The sequence below is a fragment of the Bipolaris zeicola genome (genome assembly GCF_000523435.1).
Source record: "Bipolaris zeicola 26-R-13 unplaced genomic scaffold scaffold_97, whole genome shotgun sequence".
Classification (NCBI taxonomy): domain Eukaryota; kingdom Fungi; phylum Ascomycota; class Dothideomycetes; order Pleosporales; family Pleosporaceae; genus Bipolaris; species Bipolaris zeicola.
In genome coordinates, this window is record NW_006912146.1 from 1 (window position 1) to 18380 (window position 18380).

Sequence of the window (18380 nt, forward strand, 5' to 3'; positions counted from 1 at the left end):
CCCCCCCCCCCATTTAGTACTTCTTGTGAGAAGATTACGCAAAAATCAATGTGACATCAAAAACAGCTAACGAGCGATGCTATAGGTGACCTAACCTTTTTTAAAAAAAAACACTCAACCACAGATATAATGCAATTTTTTTTCAATCCAGCATTCCAATGCCTCCACGCCCGACTTCTTTCTCTGGCCCAAGCGTCATCAAATCACGGTCTCGGGATAGATACCTCGCGTTCGTTGCGACCGAGACACGCAGTGTTACTAAGAAAGTTTCTCAGACTCTAGATGCTGCGGTGGGATGCGTTGGCGAATGCTAAGAATTATCTTTTCCTCGTTGCACAAATGCATCCAAGTGTTATCCATCAGCAGCACCTCTCCGCCCAATTACTACAGTTTTCTTCTTCTTTCCTCGATAACGACGATAGATGGTGCAATTTACCATAATCTGCTAATCTTGTGTCTAGTTCGGCTAACAAGGCAAGTCTTTTTGCTGTTTTGATCCAGTTCGACTGCAACTGAGGAATATTGGGGCTTGCTCGTCGTAATCGGTGGTTTCAAGTTGTTGCTCGAGGAACGATATTTTGTCTTGCTTGAGTAGCAGAAGTCGGGCGCGTACGGTGGAGAAACGGCGGCAAATGTGGAAGCAGCTGTCTGCGGCGATAAGGGCGGATAGTTGTGGGTGCCCTGAACGGTAGTCTTCGACTAGGGACAATTAGTAGATACTCGTATGGGGCGAGGGTTGCTGGAAATGAGCGAATTACTTTGGCGTTCAGTCTGATGCGAGCATGTGTTTGATTTCAAACTAAAGAGGGCTTTTATGCGGTTGAACAGTGAGTGGTATCGTTTCGGGCTTGTAATATCTGGTGTAAATGCTGTAGATAATTAGCGATACAAAAATGAGTGTCGGGATATCTGTAGTTTCCTCCGTTGCTAGGACTGGCTAATTCGATATCTGTAGCTGTATAAATCTGTGTCATGACCGAAAGTTGTTGCCCTAGAAAGTCTTTCCAACTAGTACATTGACCTGTGTAGGAAGAAGTATTTGAAATTACGTTCCTGCGTGGAGTGATGTTTCAAAGTATTCTTCTTGCATTATTATAGGCAGCCACTAGACGTCGAACACCTGGGCACCGTTGGCTATAGCTTGCATGAATTCGCCTTGCCACGTCTGTCTACCCAGCCCTTTGGCGTCGTCAGCCGGCTCCTTCAGCCTCGCCGCTCCATTGTTTCGTTTTGCAATCTTCACGGTGCTTATAGACCTAGAGATGGTATACTACTATGATAATGATCGACTAAGATATATTCCTTTTCCAGAGAGATCTCACATGATGGCAAGGCCTGCAAGCAGCTACCTAGATGCGTAGATAGCGCTGGAATGCGATGTAGTACAACGTATTCTAGCTCTTAGGCACTGCCGATCACCCTCGTTACTTCTATTGGCCACTTGTCGTCTAATCAATCGAATCCTTTATCCAAATCTGCCTCGCGCATATTACCCCGCTCTGACTCTTGATCAGAATGCGAGAGGACAACTTTTGAAGATTTCAGTCAGGCTGCTGCTGGGATTATATATTACTAGCGCGTGTATCCTATCCACGACCATAACTTCCGCAGGAGTTGTCGCCTTCACCTACTATCTACATAACCTATAGACATACATAGCCATGAGTCTCCTCGAGGAGTAAGCGTACGTTCATGCATCTGTAAACGCTTTAGCATTATTTAGGGATGATGTGCTGTCTCAGTTTGTAGTTGATGACAAGCCTATACGCCCATGGATCAAACAGGGCACCAGCGTACGTACGACTGAAACTCATGTCGGAAAACTGCCTTTAACTTTGACAGAGTCCTTCCTTTGAACCTGAGGATCGAGTATTCATCAAATTGTCCGAAACAGCAAAAGATGGGCCCTACCTTGTCGAAACCTTTGATACTGGGATGAGACAATATACAATATGCCTCAACGATGGATAAGGAACGACTGCTCTTGGCGGAAAGAAGTTTATGGGGGAATCTCTATTGCCTGGTTAACAATTTCATTTCTCAAGCTCGCTCTGTACTATGCGCTACAAGAAGTTTTTACAATAAAGTCTTGAGTCGATCAATACTCGGTATTTCGTGACAGATTCCGATTCGAATCTGCGAGCTAATGAATCGAATTTCGTATTCTTTTGATGTACTCTGCCATGCTCGAGCGGGAGCCATTGCTGCGACCGGTCAGCTTTGGAAGGAGCTGGGAAGCGAATGAGGTTGGTTGGCTAGTGATGAATATCTGTAGGACATCCTGGTAGGAACGTTTTGCGCCTTCAATTCTTCTGGAATCTCCATCTCTAACTCGCATTCATCCACTTCATAAGGTGGAATGACTATGAATATTCCTTCTCCTTCTGATAGTATGTTCACGATTTCCCAACACGAAGTAAGGTTCGGGATTGCAAAATATAATGGTGCGCTGGAAAGATTCTGGACACGTGTACTGATGTGATTAAATTCACCGAGTTGTAGCATTCCATTTTGACGAGCCGTGCAGTTACTGACGCTCTCAGCCGTGATTTGGAACTTTTTGATCTATTTGGTCGTTTCGGCATGATTCCGGATTGCTTCGAAGTAGCTGAATGCGCCAAGATGTTCCAGCAGAGACTCGATCTCATATACTGTTGATAATAGGACTGATCTAAGCATTCGAAAGATATTATGAAGCGAGCAAAATTCGAATCAAGTACCGAAGATATGGTACAAGCTATCAAGGCATTTGTGGAATGCTCGATGATATCCAACCGTCACAATTACAAAGAAATATCTGCAAGGTTCAGACGCCTCGATCTAGAACTAGAGGCAATGCTTGATAGGCCCTATGATAGAGGGCTGTTTGAACAGATCGTCGAACCACTGCGTACACTTTGGATCACGCTACTAGAACTCGGACAAAGTCGACGGTGGCATGTCGTGTCAACTAATACTCACATTGCTCGATATCCAGACAGTGATCTTGAAGTAACTGATAGTTTGGACGATATCGTAGAGGGAATTGACCATTGGCAAAACTATTTTCCTAACAACCCTATGGTCGTTTCCTGGTACCTTGGCCTTGTAGAACGCCATGCCGCCAGATTCCTAGCTACTGAAAACATCAAAATTGTAGATCAACTCATGAAAATTTTGTCATGGATACGCTTCTCGTTAAGAAAATACCTGGAGGATGAGATGTTAGCTAAAAAGCTATGGGAGGTTTGGATAAAGTGCATGCAGCGCTTCTGTAAGCAGAATGCAGACTTCCGCGATCTTCATCGAGCAGTCAGAATCTACGATAAGGTCCAGGACGAATACTGCGTTGATAATGCAAGAATTTTCTATGAGACTTTGAGGGATGAAGGGATTTCAGACGACGTGGTGTGTCTTGGTCTTCATAGGGCAACGATGACTCTAAGGAACAGGACTATTGGCACACCTGTCAAAGTGGAATCATCTTTGACAAAGACGAGTGTGGATACTACCAAAGTAAGGGTTCGAACATCGTTTAGTGTACAGTGACTGATGAATTTAGGTTACAACTACCGATGGCTCACAAACGGTTAACGAAACTTCAATAGATCTAGGTGGTGACAATAAGGCTTCTATTACCTCAAACATGCGGACGGCTGAACTAGTCAGTAGACTGGCAAAGCAAGGGAATAAATTGCACCCGCATTATTGGGCCCCGTATGTTCATTTTGGGTTATAGCACCTTTATTCCTCTAGATATCACTTAGAGTAGATCATTTGGAGTAGGGTCAGAAATGATAGATAGAGATACAGAACCACACTAATCTAACTACGAATTTGAACCTACTGCTTTAAGTGTTATCGACGGACCTATGACTAAGATAAATCTAAAATGAAAAAGGCCTTGAAAACACATCATGCCAGCCGCCTACAACAGATCACTTCGCACCAGAACCCCTCTCTGCCCCACGATGCACCATCGTTCTCTTCCGCTCCACCGCCGGGTCTAGAAAAGGCGACGGCGTGAGCAGAGGATTATACGAGACTACTATCACCACTGTGTCAATACTAATTCACCAAAACACAACATACAATCTTACACGCCGACATACCTTTTGCTTTATGCGGCTCGGTGTCAAATTCTACTTCACCCCGCGACTCAGCCGTATTTTGCACCGACGTTGACGTCAGAGGTGTAGTAGCTTTCTTCAAGGACTGCTTTGGGAGGAGTGGGTGAGGCATTGGGATCTTGAACGCTTGCCCTTTTATACATATGTATATATTTGCTTCGGGGATAGCGTGCGGAATATCGGATAGCAGCAGCAGTAGTTTCTGCAGCCCGCTGCACCTTTATGATCCGTGGTACTGGTACAACGATCGAGTTTATGTTTTTTGGGGTGACGACGCTAAGGGCGGGCGTGGGGTACGTAGTACAAGATCGATTGACAGGTGGAGCCGCGGGTACGTGCCGAGGGTCGGCGGAGACGCTAGACCGAAACAGGAGGGGTTCATGCTTTATCGGATGGTCATGATGATGTAAAGATTTGGATATGCACAAAATCTCATGTTTTGGGAAAGGTTGACAAGAGCGCGTAATCAAATTTCAGATAGAGATTCAATATACGGGAGCAAGAGACAATTGTCAGAAGTCGATAGAGACTTCATTGTTCGTGATATTATTCTCATAAGTAATGGTCCAGTCCTTCCCGTCCTCGAAGTCATGGTGGTATCTACAATCCGCTCTTCTCGTTCTTCTCGTCGCGTACGCTCAAAGTATCGACTTTCTCGGCATCGCCAATCTCCCTGCCGCCCATAAAGTTGCTTTCCTTCATGTTGTTCAGTGCGTCTTCCTGTTTATCGGCCTTGCGGAAAGTCATCCAGAAACCAATGCCACCACACATGGCAACAACAGCGACGGAACCGTAGTTCCATACCAGCAGAGGATCTTCAGACAAACTGACAAAAGCCTGGCCCAGCGCGGCGGAAAATGCAGAAGTGGATAGGGCGATAGCCTGAATGGTTGACTTCATGTTGCTAGGGGCCTTGGTGTAGGCGTACTCAAGCTTGGTGATGGATGCCATAATCTCGGAAAAGCCAATCAGACCGTATGGCACGACCTGGACCCAGACGGTGATGTCGGCGTTGCAGTCCTTGCGTGTCTTGCTGAGAGCGTTGATGTTGTCTCCACATGGGGACATCTTGTAGATGTAATGCTGGGTAACACAAGCGGACACCATAGCGAATGAACTAAGCGCAAATCCAGCTGTGATCTTCTTGATAGGCGAGAAAACAATGCCTGCCTTCTGTAGACCGGGGTAGATGACGAAGTCCATAATTGGAATCAGGATGATGATGAACAGGGGGTTCAGCTTTGAGATGATGTCGTTTGGGACGTTACCCAAATTCATCGTGTTTGCCTGAGAAACAAGGTTGCCCGTCATCTGATTGTACGACAACCAGTACAGCGGAAACCAGACGAAAACCTTGCAAGCAAGAATTCCTCTCTTTACTTCATCAACCCAGGCATCGTCAAAAGTCATCCAATCTGGGACGGGTTGATTGTTGCGGCGAAGAACGGATGGTTTGATCCTCTCCCAGAAACCATCATCCTTGAACGTGTTCTTGCGAGGAGAGCTCTTGATGCCGAATCTGATAAGCTTGAAGGCTTTGCCCATGACGGATCCGGTAGGTGGCGCGAGCTTGTAGTGCTTCTTCATCGCGATTAGGATAATTGGGCAAAGGAGGTAGCAGATTGTGGGAAGTGTGTACGCCCTGTAATTATCGTTAGTGGATGTATAATGAGTTACAAAGAAGAGGGAACGTACAGGTAGAAAGAGTGGAAGTGCTCTGTGTAGACCATGGCAATGGATCCGGTGATAGAACCACAGTTGATGAGGAAGTAAAAATAGAGATAAATGCGTGCCGAAGTAACCGCAGGGCAGACAATTTCTTTCTGTCCGTTCTTGCGAACGCGGACATAAGCCCTCTGGTTCTTGTATTGCTCTGCGATTAGGGGCGAGATGTTACTCTTGAACCCACCAGTGCCAACGCCCATGATTACGAGACCAACCGAAAAAATGGAGATGGCGACTTTGGGCTTTACGATGACCGGAGGAATTGCAGACAGAATGAGGACGATGTGACCGATGATAGCAATGATGTTGGAGTACTGGATGGTTTTGTAGCGTCCCCAGTACTCATCAGCAAGCCAGGCACCTCCAAGAGGTGTGATGTAAGACCAAAACTGGTTGAACATAGTCAGTCCCGTACTGGCACGCTGACCCATATCGAGCGCTCCTGTAAGGAGTTAGTAAAATAATTCATTCGCTTCCATAAAGTTAGACTTTACCAGAACCAGGCTTCTTGAGAAATCCAGCGCCTGTAACTGAACCCGGGGGCAAGGGCTTCTGGATGAAATCTATCGATTGCAATTAGCAAAGTTTGTAATCAATTAACGTATGTAACTTGGTTTAAGCTTACTGACGAAGACAGCGCTGGTACCGTAGTAACTGAAGCGCTCGACAAACTCGACAACAGCAACAGTCCAAGCTTGCCATGGGATCTTGCCGGCGACCCTGGGGAGAGTGGCCCATTCTTCTTCAGTAGGGTACGGAAAGGCATTGGTGCCGCTTGACATGGAATCCGTATCGAAAGGAATGGGATCAGTCGTCATGGTCGCTCCCTTGGTGATCTCAAGAGACGCCTTGACATCTGTAGTGGTCGCCATTGCGCCGTGAGACGGACCAGTGGCTGGTCTGCAAAAGCAAAAGTGCAAAAGCGCGAGACTCGCAGAAGTGAAGTAACACAACGAGCGGTAGACCTAGAGTCGAGGGATGGGTACATGTGCTCCTTCATATAGCGACAAGCGAAACTACACCTCGGAGCATTAGACCAGACTTTTGCATGGGTGGCACGCGACAATCAGAGCATTCCACTATGGAATTCGCCTCCTGCTCACATCTAGCCCGTGTTATCATAGCCATTGCATCCAGAAATGGTACCCATGACCCACGGCAGCTCGGCTAGTCCGGTCGAAGGATTCTGGTGCAAACTATCAGGCATGCTGCCGCGATTAAGCGCGCTGTTGAAGGCTCCCAAGCCCGTTGTAAGACGCATCATGGAGATAACATAGGAATGAGGGACGGGGCTGGGCGTTGGATTGGCGCGGCGGAAAGGTTCAAAGAAGAGATGCCAAGCGGTGCTAAACAAGAAAAAGATAACGCAAGTCAAAGCTTCTGCGAGGGGCCGTAGTGCCAAGGTGTTCCCCGTTTCTTGCTCTTGTCACCTACTGATTGCGCATTAGCCTCCCTAAGGTACCCTTCACGAGACAATCGACTGGATGATAGACTACTTTATCCATGCGGGCCAAGGGCTTGGTCTCGGGGCGGTTGGGATAAGCGTTTTGTTATTACATGCCTCCTTCTACAAACGAACACGGGCGGCATGATTGTGGATGGGGCGTAGTTGTGATGGTGTCCTTTGGATGGTGAGGAAGCAGCGGTTAATGTTCAATGGAACTAAAGGTGCGCTGGGAGGGGGGCATAGTAGCGTTGTGTGGGGATCGAGGATAGAACGTCCACCGAAGTCCCACCAACCCGGATTCCAGACTCCAATGTTGTCAAAGTAAAGCGGGGTGTGCATCTGGACACTGTTTCATATGAGGAGCCGTACTAAATAAATATAGACGGGAAAAATTCTATGGGAAAGGTGGTACTCGACGAATATAGACAAACCATGTCTCAGCGAACAGCACACAGTAAACAGTAAACAGCAAAGGATCAACCCGTCAAAAAGTTGTGGCAACTTTAAGGCATACTGAAGCCCATACACTGTTGACTTCGGGTCAGAGATAAACCAACAACTGCCGATTTCGTATCTGTCAATAGCTAACATCTTTGCGCTGATAGGTAGATCAAAATAGCCACCTCAACTGCAAGACCAGCAGCTATCCGATCACCAGATGCACAGTCACCAGCCTTATTCCAACCGACGGTATTACGGATCGCGTGATCAAATAGGTCACATCCCACAGGTGCCCCAACACATGCAATGGAACAATCCATGACTACAGCCTTTCCATTACTGGGATGCACATCCTTTCCCGCATTGTTCTCCATAGCCCCAGCGTCACGGTGCAGGCCTGGCGTTGTTTCAGTGCTTTAGAATAGTATCACTTGCAGAAAGCTCGCGCCCTACCTTGTGTGACGGAGACCATGTTGACGGATCAATTTATCCCGATTAGAAGGACTCACTTTATTCGCCCTTGATCGACTTTGTAGTGAACACTCTTTCAGTATTGCAGTGAAATGTTCTATTGCCAAAGCTTGCATTATGGTAGGCTTAATGAAATCAAATACAATCGAAAGAATTGAGAGAGAAAGCCTTTGTGCGAATAAAAGCCAAAAAGATCACACGTAGCTAAAAACACGACCATAGGCACGAACTAGATCACAACTTGACAACTGCACAATTTCTTTCGGCTCAAGAATATAATTCGCTGAAAAGATTATAATACACTATGCACATTTTGTCCCTGATTCATCGACCCCTCCTACAAATGCATTCATCCACAAGTGCAAGTGAACGCCCTTGGACCTCAAAACGCCCAAAAAAGATATAATGCGATGTGATCTGACTAACGCTCATCCTCATTTTCTTCTCATCCCATCTCCAACTAGCACCATATTCCCACATCTACTCAAACTGGTTCTCCCGATCAACCCAAACATCCTCCAGCTCCGCAAAGTTATGGAAATGCAGCGGCCTGTGCACGGGGTCGTAGAAGCGAACGGGGGTATCAAGACGCACATGCACGGGCTTCTTCTCGACAGAACCAAATGCACTGCCCATGAAGCTGTAGTTCCAGATGCCATTGTCAGGAACCAAGAAGTATCCGCGAATCTTGTTAGACAGTAGCAACTGACACTTCTCACCGAAGCTTGTGCTGAAGCCGGCGGGGTTGTCGGACATAGTATCCTTGTTCTCAGCGCCCCACTTGTAGCCGTTGGGTGTAAGGGCCCAGGCGGCGAGGGAGACGGAACCGGGGGTAAAGGACACGGTCATGGAAACAGTCTTCTTATCCCAGCTAGCGTGCTGGTTCATCAGACGAGCATGCTGGGTAACATCGCTAGCCTGCATGTACGGCGGCTCATTTCCGCTGACGGTGTGGATAATTCCCAGCGGCTCTAGATTGTCGAGATACTCGTGCCTCGGCAGCTCCTTTGGCAGCTGCACGTCACGTGTGTTACCAACTTGAGGGATCATGACAATGGTGCAAATCTCCTTCACCTGATCATTGTCTGGTGGCGACTTGCCATAGAGGTAGCCCGCAACTTGAACGCGAAGATCGGCAATGGTGATGAATCGCTTGAGTACGTTCTTTGGCATGACATAGGTGAAGTGGCCTTCCTCCTTGACATCTTCAGAGTTGATGTAGATGTTGTTGGCACGAGTACGCAGGTTGGACGTGGCAACAGCCCTGGTACGCCATTCTGTCTTGGAGGCGAAGGAAGCCTGTTCATACTGCGAAGTTGTTGTAACAACCATCTCCTCGCCGTGGATGTTCTGCGTCTTCGTGGTGACGGCAGTCAATTGCTGCTGCTCCTCCTGCTGCTTGTCGATCTCGGCAGCTTGTTGACGTTGCATCGATGGCGCTGAAATCTCCATACCCAAAATGATATCACGCACTTCACTGCTGGTGAGTGACGAAGTGTTGACATTGTTCTTCTTGCCGTAGTCGAGCAGGATGAGATCACGAAGTTGCACTTCAACTTTGATCCAGTCCTCGTCCGTTAGTGAAGGCCAGATGTGATGCTCCTGGGTGATGACCGTCTTGTCAGGTCGCAAGAGCAGCTTGGTCTTGTCCTGGTTGACATGAAGCGCGCGGAGGATCAAGATCAATCTCGAGAAAGCAGTGTATGATGAAATCGTCTTCAACCATTCATCGTACAGGTTGAAGAGAACCATCTGAGGTCCAGTGGCTCGTAAGATCATGTCACCGAGTTTCTCCACCTTCATAGCAGCTTGGAATGGCAGCTGCAGCTCTGATGCCCGAATAGAGATGTTGGGGAAGTCAAGCAAGTGCACTTCCAGAGGATCGAGCAAACCCTTACGGGTGACAATCAGCTGCTTCGGTTGTTCTTCAACAGGCAGTGACCGAATGAGAGCTGCCACTTCTTCGGCAGTCTTCCATTTGGCCAACTGACCGAGACGCTTCTGACCAGCCCAAACACTTGTGTGAATTATCTTCAAGAACAGTTGACCAGTACGAGGGTTGAAGATGAAGATGGCGCCGTTGATGGGCTTAGTCGTCAAGTTACCCTCGAAAGTCTTGTGGATTGTCACACGATACACGTTCGTATCATCAATGAACAGCTGGATCTGATTGCTGAACAGCTCCGAGTAGTTCTGAGAGTTGAGGAATTCCTGAGAACTTTCCGAAGCATATAACTGGAGACCCTTCCTGATACGCTCTCGGAGAACATAGAGAGCTGGGTTGGCCTTCATGATCTTGGCCATCGCTTGCTGAACGAGCTGCTTGAGTCCAGGGAAGTACTGTCCGTAGGCAGAGTAGAGATTGTATGCCAAATCAATACCGATCATGAGACCAGTTGCAGAAGGGTAGATACTCATGCTGTCTTGGGTATAGTCGAGGTACTTTGCGCGCACATATCGTTCAATGTCGTGCGAATCGTAGTCACCATATCGTAGCTGAACGTCAATCCAAAACTTGTTGGTAGTCGTCGCGCTCATAGTGTCCTTGGTATCGTACAACATGGAGGGTGGAGAAACACTCCACTTGTGGCTCGCAAAAAGTAGGATATCGGCACAGGAGCTGTTCATCTTGTACGATTTACGAGGATGGATCGTCTCCTTTTGCACTGTCTCGATGCCAAGAGCCTCAAGCTCCTGATCAAAGACTTGGCACAAATCCATAACAACCGATTCGTGAATCTTCTGCCACAAATGGGCTCGGAAGATTTGGATGAGCGATATCTTAAGAGTAGGAATCTTACCGTGCAAGAAGATGCCCGTAAGATCAAGTTGCACCTGGAAACCTACGTAGACGTTTGCGCGGTTTATGGTGGGTGACCACCACAAAGTGAAGCGACGGTTTGGAATCTGATTCAAACCAGAACGCTGAGCGTTTGTGAGCTTTTTAAACTTCATAGATTCTTCAAAACCACTGTTATGAAGTACCATGTAGTCGTGTCGTAGGTAAAGTTGATCCTTGTCAACTCGGAAGCCGGACCAAGCAGTAGGAGTAGATTCCAGGGCAATTTCCTTGATCATGAAGCTGTGCATTTGGGGAATGTAGCGTTCGCACCCCTTTTTTCGTGCAAGAAGGCATGGTATCTCGGAAATGTTCCCGAAAATTTGAGCGACCAGTTGAGGATTCTTCTGAGTTCGAGTCGGATTCCACATATCCCGTTTAGTAGTCCAGACACCAAAGCCCAAAGATCGTGCTAAGGCCACAGTATCCCAGAAAAGTGCTTTATGCCATCGTTCGCTCTGGCTGAAGCCTATGAAGTTTTCAGGGTAAACCAGCCATCCATCGCTGTCAATCAAACCGGCAAGAACAGCCAGGCGAACTGCTCGGCAGTTCCTAAGGTATACTGATGGGATATGTTTTCGATCGGCCCCGGGACCAGTTGCACCGCCAGACATAACCCCAAGCCCCTGAAGTGCGGTTCGAAGGCTGTTGACACCATCGTCGTTTTCGTCATACTCAACAAGATCGTTGATGAGTTCGGCTTCTTCCTCAGGACGGAGTCGACCATAGGTACTGCGACCAGCTTCTAAACGTGCAATACGGTGACGTTCAAACCGGGATGGATGGCGTCCAAGATCCTCGTTGAGGAACTGGATATCATCACTGCCTTTTTCCTCCTCCTCCTCCTCCTCCTCTTCTTCTTCGTCCTCACTTTCAATCTCAATCAGGTCGAGGTCCTCGTCTAGTTCCTGGTCCTGCGAACATATTAGAATTTCATTTTTGTAGAGAACGTCTTTACATACCTCATCTGCATCAGGCTCAGGGGCTGTTGCATCTTCCGGAACAAATGCAGGGCCAGCAATGCCCACCAGTTCGTCTTCAGAAAGAATTTGGGATAGTGGCTCTGCGGGTATAGAGCTTGCCATGAGCCGGAAAGTAGGTTCCGGAACATCTCCCATACCAGTTGATGAAGCTGGCTGAGGAAGAGAAGACGATGAAGGAACGGTAGGCTCTTGACGAGGGCGCTGGCGACGTTCCGGTGAGGAACAAAGGGTCGAACTACGCTCCCGTTTCTGACCACCTTGAGTACTGGATTGAGTTGTATTTTCAGGAGGCACCCAAAGCCTGGCCTCACCAGGTTGACGATTTTCTTGGAAAGACCAACCAGCAGCAAGACGCGTCTTGTTGATGGTCTGGCGAGATTTCCGGGTTTCCGAATTTACAGGGCCTTTCCCCTTGTTCTTTGTTGGAAAAGGACGGTCAGCAAGGCGAGTCCGGCCCACGGTAGCATAGCCTAACTGCCCATGCCAAACGAGGTGAAGATCTAGCTCAGCCGCATAGGAGACCAGGAAGTCACGAACTTCAGCCTCATGTTCGTTGTAGATAGTAGTACTGTTCCGGTTGCCATCACCCAGCCAGAGTCCGAGGAAATAGGGATGGACCGGTACATTTTCTTCAGGGAGCTCAAATCCGGGACATCGGAACACCCTATACTTCGCCTGTACGTTGGGTTCCAAAGCAGCAAATTCCTCGGCAGTCATTTCAACAACATCATAACGCTCAGATGCTGAAACTTCAGGCTTTTCCATATCCAGGAACAAAGGATCTTCTTCCTCGTCTTCAGAATCCTGAATGCAGCTTGCATCCTCGTTGGGGAGAGCCGGGAAAGAATAGGACCGCCCATACTTCTTGTAGTTGCGCGAACAATAAACCCGAATCTTGAGATCAGAGCCATTCTTGTTCCAGAGAAGAAACATGTTCGGGAGGCCAGAGTCAAGGCGGATTTCTCCACCCCTACCACTGGCAGACTTCTCTTCAAACCTTTGACGTAGGTTCGCAAGAGTGATATCGCTCTGTTCGTGAATCTCCCGGCTCTTTGCTACAGCGGCAGCAAAAGCGAGGTCCTTGGTTCCGAAGAAAACTGGTGGGTGGTTCGCGTGACCTTGGATGTTCGTGCGGTTCGGATTGCCCCATGCAAAGGTAGCATACTCAGCCCGGGAACCCCTTCCAACCGGGATGTTCACAATGTAGGATTCATCCCTTGTAGTAATTCCGGTAGTGCCATTGAGGGTGTTCCGTACGGTTTCGGCTCCTTTTTTACCACGCTCAGCCTTTAACAACCAGGAAAGCGCGCTCTTGAATGCAGAAGTGAAGTCTGCACGAGCCTTCACTAAATTGTTAGGTCTGTCTGCAGCAGCAGGGTCAGAGCTTGGTTCGGGCAGATCATCCAGTTGTGCCGAAAACCTGCCGTGGTGATCTTTCATACTCATACCCTGGTACTCATTCCCAGACTTCTTCTCTAAATGGAGAACCAGGATGTGATTCTTGGTGACCACAAAATCTTCCTTCTTTCCTCCAACCTTGATGCGATACAGTTGTTCGGTGCCATTGACAATGTTGAAAGCACGACGAGAAGTTCCATCCGGACCCAACAATAGATCCCCCTCCTTAACATCCTCGACCAGGACTTCGGAACCATCATACCGAAGAAGTCTCGTGCCATTAGCAAGACAAGCTTTCTCCCAAAAGAGGCCCTCCCATGATGGAAAAGCAGTTGCCTTGAAGAGTGTGTGTTCCAAAATGGTTTCCACACCACCCAACGCTTGGATACAGTCCGAACGGTACTGATTCAAATTCCACAGTTTTCCATCGTGTCTTTGGCTCGTCCACCAGAAAGGATTGCTCTTCATGTGCTGGTAGATCTTGAATTCGGTCCTGGCGCGGAAACCCTTGTCGAAACTGAGCGTACTACGATCTTTTTGGAACAACGTGTTGATACGAGGGAGACCACGGTCCCAGCTGTCTTCCAAATCCTCAAGAGTCAGTCGTCGGTTTTGTTGTTGTGCTTCTTGACGCTTCTGTGAGTATTCCATCCAGACGCGCTGCGAGTCAACGAACTCTGATTCCCACGGAATGATGTATCGGAAGATGTTTGGAATGAGCGTCTCTTCGTCGTGAGACATACCTGCACGGTAGTGCGTGACTCCAGTATCGGTCTGCTTGGACCATCGCTTGTCACTTGTCGGAATGAGAATGTGTGAGCCAGATATCATGCCCAAACCACCCAACTCCTTGGGCGTGTAAAACACTGCAGGAGGGAAACGCGATGGCATCTTCGAGTTTAATCCAATCTTAACACGAGTCTGGATCTTGGTCTCGCACTTGACAATGGTGTCGAGCAAGTTGACAGTTGATACTGCAGCTTCACGGTAGTACGTAAAGAGCGCAATAAGCGTTGTGTTCCACTTGTTAGCAATCTTCGTAAAGGTGGTGGATCCTGAAGACATCAGAATCTGTCGGATGCGGTTGTTGAACTTCTGGATGTCTTCCTCTGTGACTTGCAAAAAGGCGTCGGCGGTGCGTTCTTTCGTGGAATTGTCGACAAGCGACCAGACACTGTCCTTGACGGGGAATTCACCAGTCAAGTTTCGGATCTTGGGAAGGATGCGGACTTCGAAACCATTCATGGAAAAGAGCAGGTTGGGGTTGTCGCGACTGTAGACACTGGCAAAGGTGTCATCCCATTCAATGGTCGTAACTGACCGCGGCAGTCGGTTCTTGAGATCCCAGAAGACGGCGCGACCAAGGTTCACATCGTGGCGCATCAATCGCATCCTGGAATCACGCGGCCAGCACTTCTTGTTCTTGTAGCCGATGACATTCTCAAAGTTGGGATCGGGGTTCTCAGTCAAGAATCGCTGGATCAAGTCTCGCGACTCCTCGGCGGTGAACCTAAAGAAGACCCAGATGCGGTCAATGTACCTTGTGTAGAGACGAATGGGGTGGCGGACCTCAGTCTCCTTGTCCTTGAACTGCAAGAAGTCGTTAGGACTCTCAGGAGCGCCAGCGATCTCATTCGCACGCTGCAAGCCCAACAGCAGAATATCCAAGACAAGACCATAGTACTGGAACACGAATCCAGAGAACTGTAGGCCACGAATCATACCATAAGCGTTGACGTGGTTCATATCCTTGTAGTTGAGCTGTACGTTGTTCTTGGCTGTGATGTAGTCTGCCAGGTTGTGGTCCATGATGAGGCGCAACAATCGGTTGAGCATTGTCAAATCAATCTTCTCGTAGACCTTCGATAGCTGAGTTTCGATCATGACGTTGCATTCGCCATCCTTGGTCTCCCAGACTTGATCAAGATTGTTGATACCCTGTGCCCATTTGTATGTCAAGAGAGGGGGAACTTCAGAGTCTGAAGGCTTGATCCAAGCCGGGAACAGGTGTCGCTGATCGGCTTGGTACCACAAGTATTGATCAAGATATGCATCCGTGATTTTCTCCATTGGCTCAATGTCGTATACAGGGTTGATGCTGCTGTAGTTGTCGTTCATATCGATACCAACTTCCTTGAACGCACGTTGCGTAAGCAGGAAGCGCTTGATCCTAGCCAGTGTTGTTCCAGGAGAGTCATATGCCTGCTCGATGAGCGCCAACTCTTCACGCTGGCTCTGATTGAGACGACCCTTGACAGAGTAAGCTTCCCTCAAACGCTCCAACGCTAGAATCAGAATCTTGGTGTCGTGTTTGTATGAGACGCTGGGGAAAGGAATCGGTTGGAACTTTCTGGCTTCGAGCCAATGTACCATGGTCGTGTAAATGGCAACAGCCTCCTCGGACGAAACATAAGGACCATCCTTCATGTAGTTGTGCTGGCGCTCCTGTTCGGCCTTGAGCCACAGACGAGTCAATCGTCCCAGGTTCTTCTTAGCAACAGTCTTGTCAACAGTTGCACCTCGTCGAATGCGCTCACGATTGTAATGGGCGACTGAGATCCACCAATCAGCCTTGCTCTTGACATAGCGCAAGATGATGTTTTCGATAGGCGCTGGCAAACCAGGAACCTTCCAGGGAATGTTACTCTTCCAGCAACGCCATGCTTCCGAAAGATGCTGCAAGACGGTGTTGACCTTGTTCTGCTTAATTCCTTCAGGCATCATGTCCATGAGATCGCTCATGACGGCTGCACGAAGCTCGAGATCAAAGTGTGATTCTACTCGTTGCTTGGTGACAGTCTTTGCGACACCCTTGCTGTGTCTGCCTTCAAACTGACGTGAAAGCAAGTTGCCTAGCCAGCGCTCAAGCAGAGGGATGATACCTCGCATGAAGAACAACCAAACTCTCCAGGCAGGAGCCCAGAAACCACATCCAGGACCCTTACCCACTGGGCCAGAGTTGAATCGGTAGTAGATCAAATGCTTCAGGTCCTTGCAGGATCGAATCTGATGCATGAGCTTATACTTGTAACGGTACATACCGGTCAGTTGACCAACGTGGTTAAAGGCATACAGGATGCCATCGGCAAGCTGAAAGGCGTCAATGTTGCCTAGACGATATTGCACCTGAGCATCAACAATGAGCTTCGTCAATCTCAAGATTTCACGCATCAGATGGAAAGCATTTCCGAAACGTGACTTCTTTCGCTCCTTGGTGGTAAGAGTCTTGACCGGCTTCAAGTTAAAGTTGTAGTCGAGATGCAGATAAGTCAAGTTCTTCCGGTGGATGAGCAGGTTCAGCATGTTGTAACCCTGGCGGCACACCTGCAGACCGGCCTCGACCCAGTCAATCTTGGTCTGTTGGAAGAACTTGGTGCTCTTCAATGTCCTCATAAGGTTTTGCTTGTTTTGTGCTTGAGGTGGTTTCTTGTGCAGTTCGTTGAGAACATATGTCTTCAGCAACTTCTGGTAGGAGACCCTGACTTTGACTGGCTGGTCTGCAGGTACGTGTTCGAGGTACCATTGCTTGACCAGGGGAACATCCTGCGCTCTGACCATGCGACCTGATCGCTTGTCAAACGGATGAGGTGCCCACCAAAGCGCAATGGCGGAAGCAGTATCTGGTGTAGAAAGATCCTCATCAGCCATGAATGGCTCCACGTCTTCGGGCATCTGGAAATCGTCCTCGTCGTCCTCGTCGGCATCCCCAAAAACCATATCCTCGTGGCTTACGGACAAGTTCTTCGGAGCAACAGCTCTGGAAGAAATAGGGTTGATTACAGGATCGAAGTAGAAGGCTGGTAGATCCGGATCTTCTGCGCGGACGTAGACAACCTGCGGATACGAGTACCAAGCCAGCTTGACACTTCGAGGTAGCGAGTTGTAAAGGTATGGGTATGATACACGGTATTCGGTTCGGATGGGGGATCGGAAGATGATACGGTCGATTGCGTTGAACTCGCCAAAGTCCTCGTCATTCGGATCAATATCCTTATACAGGGGCTCAAAGCGAGGGCCTCCGGGTATCGCAACATTCAGGGCCTTTGCAGTCTGGAAGCTGTCTAGATCAAACATGTGAAAGTAGTTCTTGTCAACAACTTCGCTGAGAAGCTGTTTGCTTAAGCGATATAGAGTCGCCATCTGAGGGAGATCCAGATTCCAAGTCTCGTAACTAGGACCATTCACATGTGGAGTGTCGAGAAGCGGCCGGTGGTCATAGAACCATTCATACACAGGGCTATCCTCGTCCTCGTCGAGTTCCAACTGGATGGGTTCCAAAGGCTCCACATCCTCAATGTTCTCCGAGTACGACAGAGGAGGCTCTTCATCGTCAAAGGGTGGGAAACGCATTCGCTTGAAATGTCGGCGGTCACTCTTCTCCTTTCTCATAGCCAACCACATGGCAGCCCATTGCGCGTGGAATACGGGCTCAATCACACGGGGAACTTCATTCACCAGCGTCAAGCACCCATTGGTGTGGTAGAGGACTTTTACATCACGTCTACTCTCCCAGGGCATGGGCATGTTCTCGAGGAGCTTCAGAACAGCATGTGGCATGAACTTTAGCGCACCGAGATAGCTTCGCTTGTCTGAAGTGAACTTCTTCTGAGATACATCACCAATATCCCTGAAGACCTTGCGCAAATGTTCTGGGGGGAGATCCGCCTTCTGCGTCTCCACAAAGCCAGCCTTGCGCTTTTCGCCGAACCTTTGACGCTGCTGTCTTAACCAGTCCTTCTTCTTCTGGGCAAACTTGGTGATTTGTGGGTCGACTGGTGGGCGCATACCCGGAGGTCCGACGGTACCAGGTCCGACGGTACCAGGTGCGCCTGGAGGTGGCGGCGGCGGAGGTGGCGGCGCATATCCAGAACCTGGAGGGCCTGGGGGAGGAGGGCCCGGTGGAGGAGGTGGTGGAGGGGGCGGAGGGAAATCCATCTTGATTACTGTAGGGTATAAAAGGCTGCTGC

At 48.7% G+C, this 18380-nt stretch overlaps 3 protein-coding genes across 3 annotated transcripts; 1 reads left to right on the plus strand and 2 right to left on the minus strand.

The window, feature by feature from the left end:
* Nucleotides 1-158: 158 nt before the first annotated feature.
* On the plus strand, nt 159-3718 carry COCCADRAFT_98754 (uncharacterized protein; the record flags this gene model as incomplete). The annotated part of the gene is made up of 5 exons (XM_007715088.1): nt 159-290; nt 1110-1244; nt 3217-3225; nt 3310-3387; nt 3542-3718. The coding sequence occupies 5 exons, from the start codon at nt 159-161 to the stop codon at nt 3716-3718; spliced, it is 531 nt and encodes a 176-aa protein (XP_007713278.1).
* Nucleotides 3719-4709: 991 nt separating this feature from the next.
* Nucleotides 4710-6706, minus strand: COCCADRAFT_27064 (uncharacterized protein; the record flags this gene model as incomplete). Its single annotated transcript, XM_007715085.1, has 4 exons — nt 4710-5751; nt 5805-6276; nt 6329-6397; nt 6460-6706. The coding sequence occupies 4 exons, from the start codon at nt 6704-6706 to the stop codon at nt 4710-4712; spliced, it is 1830 nt and encodes a 609-aa protein (XP_007713275.1).
* Nucleotides 6707-8673: 1967 nt separating this feature from the next.
* COCCADRAFT_98760 (uncharacterized protein) lies at nt 8674-18348 on the minus strand (the record flags this gene model as incomplete). The annotated part of the gene is made up of 3 exons (XM_007715089.1): nt 8674-12009; nt 12310-12829; nt 13436-18348. 3 exons carry the CDS (start codon nt 18346-18348, stop codon nt 8674-8676), a joined length of 8769 nt encoding a protein of 2922 aa, XP_007713279.1.
* Between the last annotated feature and the right edge of the window lie 32 nt (nt 18349-18380).